Source organism: Mauremys mutica, chromosome 9 (genome assembly GCF_020497125.1).
Source record: "Mauremys mutica isolate MM-2020 ecotype Southern chromosome 9, ASM2049712v1, whole genome shotgun sequence".
Classification (NCBI taxonomy): Eukaryota; Metazoa; Chordata; order Testudines; family Geoemydidae; genus Mauremys; species Mauremys mutica.
The window spans coordinates 4,552,297-4,566,657 of NC_059080.1; the positions used below are offsets into that span (position 1 = coordinate 4,552,297).

General features: G+C 48.4%; 1 protein-coding gene across 2 annotated transcripts in view; it reads right to left on the reverse strand.

The window, feature by feature from the left end:
- The window catches only part of GPC3 (glypican 3), a 267,204-nt gene extending 253,163 nt beyond the window's left edge, over positions 1 to 14,041 (reverse strand). For both annotated transcript variants that reach the window (XM_045031070.1, XM_045031071.1), the window contains exons 1-2: positions 13,752 to 14,041; positions 214 to 375 (exon numbers count right to left, since the gene is read on the reverse strand). In XM_045031070.1, the coding sequence (XP_044887005.1) occupies positions 214 to 375; positions 13,752 to 13,899 (310 nt within the window). In that variant the 5' untranslated portion in view covers positions 13,900 to 14,041. The remainder of the gene's footprint in view (positions 1 to 213; positions 376 to 13,751) is intronic.
- Between the last annotated feature and the right edge of the window lie 320 nt (positions 14,042 to 14,361).

Here is a 14,361-nt window from a genome sequence, read left to right on the forward strand (position 1 = left end):
AGGTCAGGGGAGTGGCTAGTACCCCATTGATACCCTGAAGGAGGATGCGGGATATAAGACACTGCACTTTCCTGATGTAGCAAGGGATGCTGCTAGCAGAGCTCAGAGGGGAAAGGTCCCATCAGCCTTAATCCTTATTCCCGAAGCCGAGCATCCGGGACACTGTAACGCTCCCTGACGGCCGTGCAAGGGAAAGTCGTTCCAAACGCTTACCTTGGAAGACGGCAGCGTTTTGAATTATGAGGAACTTCAGCTCTATGCTGGCAGACTGGAGGAGCTGCTCCATGGTCAAACGGGCCGTTGCTTGATACTTCTCCTCCATTTTCCTTGAGCAGCAGGTTGAGCCCTTCGGGACACACACTTGCAGATCTGCCCCTGCATACAGAGACGAGCGCGTTAGAAGCTGGCCTTAGCACATGGAAGAAGAAAGCAGCTCCAGAGTCTGGTACCATCGCAATAATTGCGTCAGGCAGATCCATTCAGCCTCCTGATTTAACTGCAACACTCCGGATTTTGTGCATCCCCTACTGGGCTCCCAAGCAGATGCAGAGCAGAGGGAAGAGGCATTCTAGGCAACATGGATATAGTTGGAGGGGAACCATCCCGACCCCACCACCTGAGGATAGTAGTCACTTAAAGCACAGGCCCCCATCCTGCTTTGCCCTAGAGACATAGCTAAGCTGTGTTGGGCAAAGTAATGTTAGAGCATCATTCTGCTCACATCTCTATGGCTGTGGGCACGCTGGAAGCATGCAGTAGGCGGGAGGGAGCCAGAGATAGGAGAGAACCAGATCGGGGTCGAGGACGCGGGGAAAATGAGGGGTTTGACAGGAAAGAGAAGCAAAGATTTGATGGAGGGGAGTTTGTGACACTGGGGTAATGCATGCCACTGAATATACAAATCACAGCATTACCGTATTTGCATATGCCCTCCAGCCTTCCAAACCCACAGCCTTAACTGGAATGGGCTTAGGACAAACCAATTATTTTTCAGTTTGTAATGTCAGCTAAGAGAAGTCTATTCAAATACACAGGGCAGGCTCCAGGCACCAGCTTAGCAAGCAGGTGCTTGGGGCGGCCACTCCAGAGCGGGGCGGCACTCCAGGTATTCGGGGGCAATTCGGCGGAGGGTCCCTCACTCCCGCTCGGAGCGAAGGACGTCCCGCTGAATTGCCACCGATCGCGAATAAAATAAAATAAAATAAAAACTGGAAAACATGAACCCTGATAGCTCAAACACCAGAGGGCAAACAAAAAGACACTAAAAAATGTTGGGTTATTAAATCATTGGGTGGGGGGAGGTTAAATCTCATGAACTTATGACTGCTTGAGGTGGCAAAACCAAGTCACTTTTGTAAGTCTTGGACTCATTTATATATATATATATATATATATATATATATATAATGTGTGTGCGCGTGCGCATGTACGTTCATATGTACGTGCGCACACACACACCTCAACTACGTTCCAGCAGCAAATTGTAGGCACACAAGATCAAACAGAATAAAACAGCTCATATCAGAATCAAAAGCCTTGATCATAAAAATAATCTAATCCACTGCTGTGGTTTATAATACTGGGTGAGTACACAGTACTTAATGGTCCGTTAAAAAGCAACTTGAGGTGCAGAGACCCAAATCCAACCACCACTGAAGTCAATGAGAATCTTTGACTTCATCTCCCAGAACTGTCTTACTTATTAATTACTTGTACTGCAGTAGTGTCTAGAGGCTGTCAAGCAAGGATTAGATTCCATTGTGCTACACACTGGACGAACACAGTACCAAGATGCACTCCGTGGCCCAAAGATTGTGCAATCTTAATAAAGTCATACATAGCAGTTCCACTAGTTTCACAAGAGTAGTTTCAAGTTTAGTCTGTAGGACGTGTTTTTTAAATGGAAATGAAGCAAGTTCTGATTGATTTTGACATTAATCCAGTAAATTATCGCTCTGATCTGAGGATTAATCATCCTTATATTTGTTGGGTTCTTCCTTTAATATCTCTACTATATTCACTTTTAAACTAATCACGGAAAAGTGTCAAAAATCACTTTTGAAAAAAAATGAACATTAAAGAACAAGATAAATATTAATGTAAACCTTGATCTTCCACTTTCCTAAGAGGAGATAAAAAAAAAAAAGATTCAAATTGTCAGGGCTCGGGAACAACGAAAATTGAAACATTTTCCCCACTATAAAAGGTGATTTGACACATTTCATTGCCAACGCATGTTTTATGCACAGGGAAGATTTTTACTAACACAGATATTGCACGTTATATTAAAACTGAGGCTTATTAAAGTGGTAAAGTGTATTAATGACATGTAGGATCGATTACTTCATAGGAGCACGGTGATATTGTATGTGCGAAAAACTAACAAAGGCTGTAAAATTGCCTAAAGCACTAAAATATTATGAAATAAAATATCTGAATGAAATATGAAAAGATATACGACTAACACAAGCTGTTACATAAGGCACTTTTATAAAGGTGGTTTAGAATTAAATCCCAGTCAATTTGCAACCCAAGGTACATAGCACAATACCTTTAACTCTACTGCATAGCTTTCAATGTCCTGCTACTCCAGGGTGCTAGTTAGTGCTCTAATTTCAAACAAAACACAGAGTTGATACTGATACAGAAAAATCTCTAAAACCTAGCAGTGAAGAGAATTGTGCGAGAGAGAGAGAAAAGAATGGAAAACAGCAATGTCATCTAGGCACCTCCCTCCCTCACTGTGATCAGCTGAGCTATTTCATATCTCAAATTGGTTTTTTACTTTTAAGCAAATGACACACATGTATCCCACATGAGAGCAAACACAAAGGGGAACGGCTGGGAGTTACTTTGAATGGCCCAAAAATTTGTATGGTGGGAGCCAACAACATTAACTATCCTGGAGGTCAATAAGGGCAGGCCAGAAATTTCAGAGTGGGATGCTGAAGGTTTAGGGCGTTGCTGTTTACAGCCCAAGGGTGGGGGTACAGTTTAGTGGCTACAGGACAGAGTCAGGCACTCTCGGGTACTATTCTTGACTGGCACAGGCTTGCTGTGTAACATGGAACAAGTCAATTGGGGGAAGGGGCATTAGACTCTGAGTCAATGGGAACTGAGCATTTAACTGCTTTCTGTGCCACTGAAAACTCTTCTGTCGACTTTCTTACGTTCCCCATTTTCTAGGTGAACAAACTGCTTTTCCACCCCCCAGCTGTTAAGGCTTGTTTGTGAAGAGCTTGGAGAGCCTCTCTTATTTGTATCGCCGTTGAGCAGGATTCCATCGTGGGAGGTGCTGTACAAATCACGTGTGCTAGGGAAGACCAATGTATTACTGATGTTGCATAAAATGCTGTATATACAAGTCTGGCTCAAGAACCGCTCATCCAGCAATGTACTGATGTGAGGGGACAGGGTGACCAGATAGCAACTGGGAAAAACCAGGATGGGGCGGGGGGGGACGGGACGCAATAGGCGCCTAGATAAGAAAAAGTCCCAAAAAACAGGACTGTCCCTTTAAAAACGGGACATCCGGTCACCCTATGAGGGGATGAACATCTGGCAACATATGACAAGCGTAAGGTCGACCCAGATATGTATTTAATATATTACTGCATATTCCTGGAGTCCTACATGAGAGGGGGTAAAAAGTCCCATGGGTAATCCAACCCAACCCCCTACAAATTTGCTACTGCGAGTATTTTATCTAACTCTTAAATATCTCCAGTGATGGCTCCTGAGTGGGGAGACAGTTAAGATCATTCCACTGCTTAATGGTCCTTCCTGTTCCAATTGTTTTATCTTCCAACCGACATTTTTCCTTTTTTTAGTTTCAAACCACTGCACCTTGTAATGCCATTCTCAGCCACTGCAAATGAGCTCTTCCCTTGGTTATAGATCATTACAATTTCGTTGTGGAGAGAAAAATCTCTAGGAAGTTACCCTGACAGGTTTATTTAAAAACACATTTCGATGTTCCTGTATTGATCTTCTTTTCATCTTTTTCCATTTCTAGCTGGACAATATTAGGCGTGCGCGCCTGACCCTGCAGAACACTATTCCTGCGGCTAAGGGGCTGCAGGATCTGGCCCCACAGGCAGATGTGTAGAGATGAAGGAATGTTACAGTGCTGTGGCATTTATGCCATCTTGGGGAATAGGAGTGTAAATGCTCCAGTAATTTTGCACACATTCACGGCAAACTGAACTACGGCATTTCTAGAGCTGCAGCCAACTCCACTACTACTTTTCCCCACTTTGACACAGGAATTTTAAAATTCACTCTTCAATCAACTGCTGCTCCGCACGTCATTCAAATTCTCGCCGAGAGAGAACTGCAGCCATGGAGAAGTGTTTAGTAGAGCAGGGGCGACCGCAGCCCCATCATCTCCATGCAGTTGATGTCAAATTCTTATTAAGGGCTTAAGGACCAAATTCTGATCTCGGTCACACCAGAACATGGCCCCAATCCTGCCATCAGAGACAGGCAGACAGGCCACTCATTTCAGCAGGGCTCTCCAGGGGCACCAACGTCCATCTGTCCATCCACATCGAATTGCACATGGCAGCCTAGAGCTACAGTAAGCACACTGACGTTACTCCAGGTTTACGTCTAGGCTACAAGATGAGCATCTGGCCCTAAAAGTTGAGCAACGTCACACTGCAACAGCCTTCACAGACAACAGGTCAAGGAGGGTTCTTCGGACAGAGCTTCAGGGGCACGGCTCCAAGCCCTGCTGCTCAGGAATTCCTGCTGGCCCTAGTCAATTACTTTATGGGTCTTGTTTTCACTATCAACCCCGCACAAAAGGAGAGCGTTCTTCTTCTGAATACTTCAGGGTGACTAGTCAGAGAGACAAACCTGGCTCACGCTTTTAACAACTTATGTTTGGATATTTTTTCCCTTGCCAGTGCAAAATTTTATGTTTAATAAAAAGTTATTTAAACCGCATGAGAAAGGGATTCAGCATCTGTCACTGAATATTAATGATTGACATTGCGAGGAGAAGGGAAATGCAGCTGTTCAGAAAACAGGTCAAGTGCCCATTTACCTGGTTTTTTTTTAAACCTAATTAAAAAGATATAAATTATAAACCAACCTCACTGAACAGGTGATTAAAGTCGGAACAGTATGGGTACCACATGGGATATTTATTATCCCTTACTCTCTGCACCATCTCCGCTTTCGCAGGACTGTCTGACGCTGGATTCTTATTCAAGTCTTGCAAAGTTGGGCACACAATTGCCACAACCATATGACAGTGCTATAAAAAGCATTTTTAATGAGAGGTTATAAAGAAGACATAAGTAAATTGATTTTATGTTTCTCTACTCAACAGTAGCCCATGCTCATTTTAAATTACACCTTCAAGAACATGGAGTTTGACTTACAGACGTGAGTACACAACATATGTATTTTAATTACACAAACACAGTGTCCTAGAGGTATCAGAAAGTCCCAGAACAACACTATTCAGGATGTTGTTAAAATTAACCCTGGGGGGGCAGAAATGATCTCACTATAAAATGATTGCCTTAGGAGGTTACTAAATTCTAGGGTTCTGCTCCTGCTCTTTACTATCTAGAGAGCAACTTGCAGGCCTGAAATAATTAAGAACAGAAACTCAATTCTCCAGTAAACTAAGATCTTAAACAATCATGCTAGGCTAAATGGAAAAGCAGCCTGGATGAAAGCATCATTAGTCCTACTCAGATTTTAAAAAAAAAGAGATGCAAGGTACAAAGCAAGCACCCCCTTGAGCGATGGTGCAGGAGGCCAACAGGAAATGTTTGTTTAAAGCTGTTCCCCAGCTCCGTTCCAGTGCCCACAAACCCAGGCTTTCCATTCAGTGCGCCTCTTTTAATACCTTACTCCAGGAAGCCAGGTGTTAATCTCCTCGGAGTTCCTTTGTGCTTGCCCCTCTCAAAGGGAAGGACCTAGGAGCACTGGAAACTGAATTCCATGAAGGGAGGGGATCACTCATGAATATTTCTAGCCAGACAGATGTTCCATGTAAAGGCTGAGGAACAAGACAGAGACTCTCCCACCCCCTCACTCTTGGGAAGGTGCTGATTCCACCCTTCCATCCCACTTCACAGCATACTGGGGGGGAAAGAGGGGTTGAGCAAAAATCCCACTCTTATGGCCCTAAAACCATCAGAGGAATGGGAGGGGGCCCGATGCGACTCCATCCCCTTCCCACAGAGCTCACCGAAGCTCTCCCTAACATCCGAGCTCTGTTGCTTTAGGAGGATGCCTAAGGAGAGCGCCTCCATGGGACAACCATTGTTAAAGCCACAAGAGAACGCCCAATGGAGTTACTGCTGACTCCATCACAAGGGACTTGATGGAGAGGTCAGGGCTGGCCGAGGCCCACCAGCGGATTCAATGGCAGCATGGCTTGTGCCAGGATGGCCAAGGCAAAGGGATCCCAGGAAAGAGGACCCATTCCCCTGCACAATTTTGAGAAGCTGTGCCCCTGAGATACATATGGCTGAAAGTTCCCCCTCTTTCCACTGAGCACCCACCAAGGGATGATAACTAGGAAAGTTCGCAAGCTGCACCAGAACTGGGATAAGATCTGGGCCATTACATTTTTAGGAAGCCACGTTCTGTTTTCTAACTAACAGGCCTAACCTCCCACATCTTGTGTCTGTGCTAAGATTGCCAGCCACACTCAAGGAAAGGCAAGATTCCCAAGCAAATTTCACAGGAGTCAGAAAAGGTTATTTCTACAGGGGACAGGAAGCAGACCTCTCTCTGCCTGGAAAGATCAAATGAGTTCTGTGGTTTTGCAGAAAGTGAGTCTAAACCAGGGGCGGCTCCAGGCACCAGCGCACCAAGCACGTGCCTGGGGGGGCAAGCCGCGGGGGGCAGCCTGTCGGTCGCAGTGAGGGTGGCAGTCAGGCTGCCTTCGGCGACGTGCCTGCGGGAGGTCCGCTGGTCCTGCAGCAATTCGGCGGTGGGTACGCCGAAGGCGCAGGACCGGCAGACCTCCCCCAGGCACGCCGCCGAAGGCAGCCTGACTGCCATGCTTGGGGCAGCAAAATATATAGAGCCGCCCCTGGTCTAAACACTCAGACCCAACTGGGTGAAACATGCAGATTCAGCCATTTACGTCATTTACTAAGCAGGCACAGCTCCTGTAGGTGGCTATAGGATGATGTTCTAATACGGCATTAGTTACCAAAGGCAAAGCTTTCTAACCTGGGTACCCATGGCTAAAGGCATATTTAGGCACCTATATAAAAATGGTTTGACTTAGGCACCCACAAATCCCACTGATGTAACTAGGAGCTACGGGTGCTCAGCGCTTTAAAAAAAAAATCAGACCACTTCTATTTAGGTGCCTACATAAAGCTTTAGGAGTCTAACTTCAGACACCCATATTGGAAAATTTTGGCATATTTTCCGATCTACCAACCTATCCACAAACTGACCTGAAAGGTTAAAAAAAAACCCTGCAAAAAATAGAATCCAAGTAACTATTGGAAGAGAGAGAGAGAAATAGACACAAAAATGACAAACAAAGAGCTAAACTAAGATAGTAGAAGAAAGAAAATATCAGAAAGACAATTAATTTACTTATTACTGTTTTATGTACAGTGATGCAAGTTATCCCAGCACAGAATTCCACATCAGCTCATGTTTTTGCATTCAATGTTTGTTTCAAAAAGATCTTAAAAAAATATCTGTACATCAGAGAAAAACTCATTTGGCATCTTAAGATCTTCCTGAAGAGGCCCCAGTGTTCAATGTTTACTCTTCACTCCCCAATACGTAAAAACAATTTCTTTTCTAAATCAAATCTAAATTCTGCCATAAATTACTCCATGCTGCTCCCTTGAGTAATAAACTCTCTTTGATGGTAGCTAGGTCAGGAGGTCTCTAAGTGCTATCAAATACGCCATCACATGCTCTGGCGTCACAGAAAACATAATGCCATTCGGAAGCTTAGTCCACCTTTCTGCTCTCTAATGGATGCCTTCAATTAATATTGCTTCTGTTTCCTGAGCGGTATTAAAGTTACAATGGGCAACATATTTACATTTCCAGAGTGTGATCCTGGAACCAGAGCTATGTGCATGGACACCTGTACCTTCAAGGCACTCCTCCAAAGTGACAATGGATCCAGAGACTAACACTAAGTACCCTGAAGTACTAACACCACACTATTTCTTCTGTGTCTGCCATGAGATACAACTGCTCATAAAGCAAAGTGAAGTTCCTAGAAATCATTGTGTCTGGTTTGCTTTAAAAATGTGTTTTAGGTAAGTTATTTAAATACTCAATTTCTCTAAGTTGATATTAAATGTAAATAGGCAGTTTCTGGTGACTTGTGACGGGGAATTTCAGAACTTGTGTTGTTGGTTTTTTTAATTGACAGATGTACGAAGGGGAAAAAAGCAATAAACAGAAGGCTAGAAAATACTACTTGAGCGATGCTTTCCCTATTACAGAGATTTATGCAGCTGGCACTAGAAGCAGAGGATGCTCTGAAGTGTCATTACTCTTACAGAGGCATCCAATATGGGTCAGATCCAAAGTCTAAGCAAATAGTCATTACTTGAATTATGATCCAGTTCTGTACTCCGGCATACAGAAAATCCATTTTACAGCTGATAAGTTGTAACTTTGTGATTGTAAGAAGTGGGCAGTGTTTCAGGTAAACACCCACTCTGTTAGCAGTTACTGGTACAGCTAGTAAAGAGTTAAGCAGATTCTGCAGACTTGCCAAGGTAAATGGCTCCTTACTCGGCCTGAAAATAAGGGAGGTGGAAGGGGCTCTTTGGGGAAAGAGGATCTAGTGTCAGGACTAAGCAGTCTGGAGGGAGGAACTCTAGGAGCAGCCAAGCCTGGGGAGCATGAAAGACCTGAACTTTATTTATTGATTGATTTCATCATTAATAAATTCAACCTCCAGAAAGGGGGCAAGTTTAGACTCTATAAGCATGTAAACTGTGTTTGCAGAGCAGGCTGGGGAGAATGCCTGCTCACCGAGCAGTATATATAGGAAGAACTTTATGAACCAATTTTGCATCCATATCTGTGGCTTAAGGCTTCAAAGTCAGGGCTACCAGTGTATGAAAGCCAACTTGTCCAGGGAAAGTTCATCCTGCTGCAGAAGAACAAAATACAACCCAGCTCTGCAACGGGATGTGAGGGAACTGCAGGGAATAGTAAATATCCCTCTCCTGGCATCCAACCACTCCTGAGACTGGGTTTGGTCCTTTTCTCTCCCCACACCACTGGGCTCACACAGCGGATTGGAATCCCATGCAACACAGCGCCCCAGTGGAAAGAGGGCCAGATGGGAGTCCTCTCTCATCTCCTGCTAGAAAGGGGAGGTTTCTTCAGGCTGCTGAAAGCTCCCCCAGGAGATTTGCTGCAATGGGTTTTCCTTTGGGGAAGCCCCTTATGCAGATGCCAGATTTTTATAGCACCAGGCAGTAATCTTTGGGGTCACATAACTTATCTCCCTGATGGAGACCATTTGGAGCTACAGCTTATCACTCCCTTCAACATTGCTTTCCTGGCTGACTGGTCTTTCGCTTGCCAAGGGAGGGGGGGGGAAAATCTGCCCACTGCATGACAATGTCAGGGTTGGACAGTGTGGGAGGGAAGGAGGAAACCTCAGCCACTCCCCATAAATTCCCAAGCATCTGATAGGTGTTTGGTTTAAGACCGCAGCCTAAGAGCCAAATTCCACAAACGCAACTCCCACTGACTTCAGTGGGAAGTTTTGCTTGATTAAGGCTCATAGAGTTGGGCTTAGAACAGAGATTAAAGAGAGCTGCCATCACACGCAAACTCTGAGGTAGAGTTTTCCTCTTTAACAGACTTTGCTTCTCTGCCCAGTCTTAGCTGCTGCAGCCTGTTCTATTTTATCTGTCTACCCACCACACGTTTGTTATCTATATAAACTCACTTTAGCACACTTCAGAGAGTTCTCAGAGATGTGCAAAGCCCTGCCCGTCAGCCAGATTACACCTACTGGATGCAGATAATTAACTTTAAGTACTTGGAGGAAAGTGCCATTCAAACAAATATGGTTTCTGACTAGAAAATATAAAAAGAGGTCCTAAATTCATTTATAGTCACGCATGGCATATAAACACACTCCCTCAAAAGGTGCAACTGCATGAAAAAGCTAGGGAGGCAGGCAGCTGTTCTGAAGGGAACATCAACAGGACAGCACAAAAATCTGGGAAAGTAGGAGACGGGGACAGGAGAGAAAACATGTCCTGACCCCACCAGTATTTGGGTCTATGTTCTCTCCAGCGACTATCACTCATTGCTGAAAAATGACAAAGGTCTGTCTAGTTAAGGACTCAGAACTCACAGAGGTTAAGACCAATACTCTGAAGTCTCAAACTAGACACACATGTATTCTTCTCCACTTCCTGTCCCAAATGCTTGTGAAGTATTCTGCATCTCAGAGATGGGTGAAGCCATTCTTGTATCTATAGTATGGCCAGTGCTATGAGACTCTCAATGAAAGGTGCTATATAAACTTCAGACAGCATTTTTATTTGTGACCACTGCTCATCCTGCTGCTCATGATCACCCCGTTGTTCCCTTGCGCTCCCCTAGCTGATTACTGTTTGCACCTGGAGTCTCTTGTCTTTTATGCTTAGATTGTAAACTCTTCAGGGCAGGGACTGTCTCTTTGCCATATGTTTGTATGCATCCTAGCACAGGAGCGCTACTGTAATACAATAATATTTTAGCTCCAGTATTTTATGGTCCACTATTATACGGTTCCCCAAAGCACAGGCAGTAAACCTTATGTGCGGACAGGTAGAGAGCTAGACTGGCTTTGAGAGAGAGAAAGTGGGACTTTAAAGAGTGTGAATTTCAGTTCCCCCCCCCCCATGTACATTTTTTTAAAAGGTAAAAAAAATTGGAGAGAGACTTCTCACAGTGCAAGAGTTGAGAGGAAAAGTAACATGCCCTCTGCAGCCATTATCTGTAACTAATACCCAGGCAATTTTGCAAATGTACAGTCTACCCTGTGGGTTGTAACAGCTCTTTCGTACGTATAAAGGTCTATCACATACTAATACAACATGTTCAGACAAAGGTCTGCTACAGCCCTTCTACTTTAGGCCGGCACTGATCTGATTGTGTAGATCTGTATGTAAGCACTAAAATGCATCTGTAGCTCCTCGTGTGCAGCTTCACACGCTTTACAATTTCCCTTGCCAGCCTGGCCTGCAAACTGCACAGCAAGAGTCCATAGGAAGTGCTTTGAGAAGGAGTTCCCCATGCATTCATAGTAGCCACCTCGAAGACGTAAATGTTATGGGTTTAGGCCCCTCTTGTGGGTGCCCCTAACTTTAAGGGCCCATTGACCTCAGTGGGACAATTCACACCCGCAATGTCAGGCATGTACGTAAGCATGTCACTGAACTGGGGCCTGAATCCTGATGCTAACCGAAGCCAGTGGCGAAACTCTTACTGCTTTCAACAAGCCCGGGATCAAGAGGTCCCCTTCTCCATTAGCTCTTCTTATCCATTTGAAGTATCAGAAATCGTTAGGTCACACTATAACCTGACCATTTGCTAAGTCTCATTTTTCAAAACTGAGCTCTGCCTACAGCTTAAAGAAGGGATGACGGGGCTAATTTTACTGACGCTTTGCGAATAACAATTTCCTCCCAGGTACTGATTGTACGTCCCAAGCTACCACCTAGCAAACATTCTGATAGACAAAGCATGATGGCAGGCTCCATACCCCTGGAGATGTGACTGGGTACTGCTAAGATACAGGGTGCCCCAGGGCACCACAGGGAAACCAGACCTTGTGACTTGTAAGTGTTCTGTTCATTCGTGTTGGAGCCCAGTGTCGCTTTCTGGTTGCAGTGAGTTACTCTGCAGGGGAACTAATTTCACACCTGGTTTTTATGCTGTTCAGTGTTTGTATAAAGGACATCAAATAGATTTGGGTAAAGAAGAGATGAATAGCCATCCTTAACAGTTAATCCAAATCTTCCCTAAATAAAAGAGCTTTAAAAAAAAAAAAAGCTCATCTATCACTAATTCCGTTTTATGACAATTATTGAAAGTCTTTCTTTTGACCCAGTTCAGCATAATTAGGAATGCATTTTTAGCGTGCTGTTACATATGAACCAGGTGGTCACCGCTGTTTAAAAACTAGCATGCAACTCGCAGCTCTGGTTTCCTGCTATTAAACAACAGCAACAAACTATACACTAGTTATTCCATTTGAAGTGACACAAGAGAATTCATTACACCCTGGCCAGGATATAATTTTGCATGATCACTGAACTCGGAAATACCGATGAACCCTTTCTGCAGGTTTTCCTTCTTTTTCTCCTCTTCCTGTCTGTTACCCACACACTTGACATTGGCTTTTTCTCCGGTGCTTGTCAAAAACGGATGTTGTATAAATTGTAGATACAGTGAAGAAAGCTTTTCAAGAGTCTGTTTTTCCCCGCAGAGTTTGTGAACCGCAGCGGGGAAATCAAAGCGATCTCCTCTCCATCCCAACACGCTGCTCCGCACAGGAAGGGATGTCGCAGAAGAGGCAGGACACTGCAGAAAGCCACAGACAATGGGCGCAATTCTTCACTGTCTCCATTCCTCCCGCCACGGCCCGGGAAGAACGTGGGGAGCTGGGTGTCCCCGTTTTCTGGAAGTGTCAGAGATCGGCTGTTGGAGGCGCATTCACGCTACAAAAGCGGCGGCGGCTGCAGCCCACGTGAAGTGAACTAGCAATTCCTCCGCTCCGGCTTCTCGTGTACTTGGACCCGAGACCTTTCCTAGAGCCGGGCGCCCGTTGGCCGCTCCCCGCGCTCTCTAGTCAACCCCAAAACTGGAAAGCAAAAGCTCGGCTGGCAAACGGCCTGGAGACCCCCGGGCCCTCGAAGCGTCGGAGCCGCTCAGGGAGCCCGGGAGGGATGGGCTCGGGGGGCAGGTTCCCAACGCTGCAGCCGGGGCTGGAGGGCTGCAAGGTGCCGGGGCGGGGGAGGCTCGGGCCACGCTGCGCCGCTCCGGGTCAGCTCCGGCCCCAGGTCGCTCTTCCAGGGCGGGAGCGCTCCGCCTGCCCGAGCCCGCCGGCGCGGTGTGACTCCGGGGTAAGCAGCCAGCCAGAGCAGGACCCGGGGCTGCGGTGCGGGGCTGAGCGCACGCGGGGAAACCCTTCTCCTTCCGCCTCCCCCCGCACCCCAGTCACTCCCGCCGCGTTTCTCCGAGCAGCCCAGCGCGGGCCGGGACCGGCAGCGCCTTTGCCGGGAGCGGGACCGGTCCACGCCCCGGGCCCAGCGGCGGGAGAGCCACGCACCCGGCCCGAGAGCCAACCCCGCGGCTGGCAGCCCCCGGCTCCAGGGAGTGAGCGGAGCGGGGAAGGGACCCGAAGCCCGGGGCTAACTCCGTCCCCGGGGCGCGCCTGCCCCCAGTCCCCGAGCCCGAGCCGGGAACACGGGCACCGGCCCGACCCAGCAGCGCGGCGAGCCCGCGGGAGGGGACCGGAGACTTCCACCAACTTTCCCCGCAGCCGGGGAAGCGCCCGCAGGCCCGAGGGGACGTGGATGGCCAGGCTGCTGCCCGAGCTCTCCGGGGCCGCTACCGCCGCCCCCCTGGGGCCGCTTCTCTCCTTCCACAGCCCCCCGCGGGGCGGACCAGGCACCCGCTGCCCCCGCCGGGGCTCGCTGGCTGCAGCCGCCTCTGGGGGCCCCGGGGCCGCTCGCACCTGTCACCCCCCCCCCGGCTGGCGGGCTCCGGCTCACCTGCCACCGGGCTCTCGGGCACCCCCTTGGCTCCGGGCTGCAGCAGCTGGAAGGCGGCGCGGACGCGCTGGCAGGTGGCGTCGGGCTGACCCCAGCCCCGCAGGCAGAGCGCGGCCAGCAGGGCCAGCCGCAGGGCGCCCCCCGCCATCCTCGCTACAGCCGCCCGCGGGCGCTCATCGCCGCCCGGCCCCGGCTCCTCCCCGCCAGCGCTCGGCGGCTGCCCGGCTTCCCCGGCTGGCGCAGGCAGGCGGCCCGGTCCCGGGCGCTCCCAGCCGGGCTGCCCCGCTCTGATTGGCCCGGCCGGCTGGCGCCGCCACTGGCTCCCGGCAAACTTTTCCCCGGCCCGCCCCCTCCGCCAAGCTCATTGGCCGCCGCGCCGGGGACTGCGCCCGCTTGCAGCCGCCCCGGCCCCGGCACCACCCCCGGGCTGGGGGCGCTGCCTCCCGGCTCGCTCCGAGGCGAGCCCCTGCGGGCAGCGCAGCCCCGGCTAGGTGCGGCCGGTTCCGGACCTGGGGGGTATGACCTGTCTCCCCTTCCCAGCACCTGCCTGCCGCGGCCGGGGCGCCTGCGAGCCGCAGCGGGGTTCTGCAGCCCAGCGGGACGGGGAGCA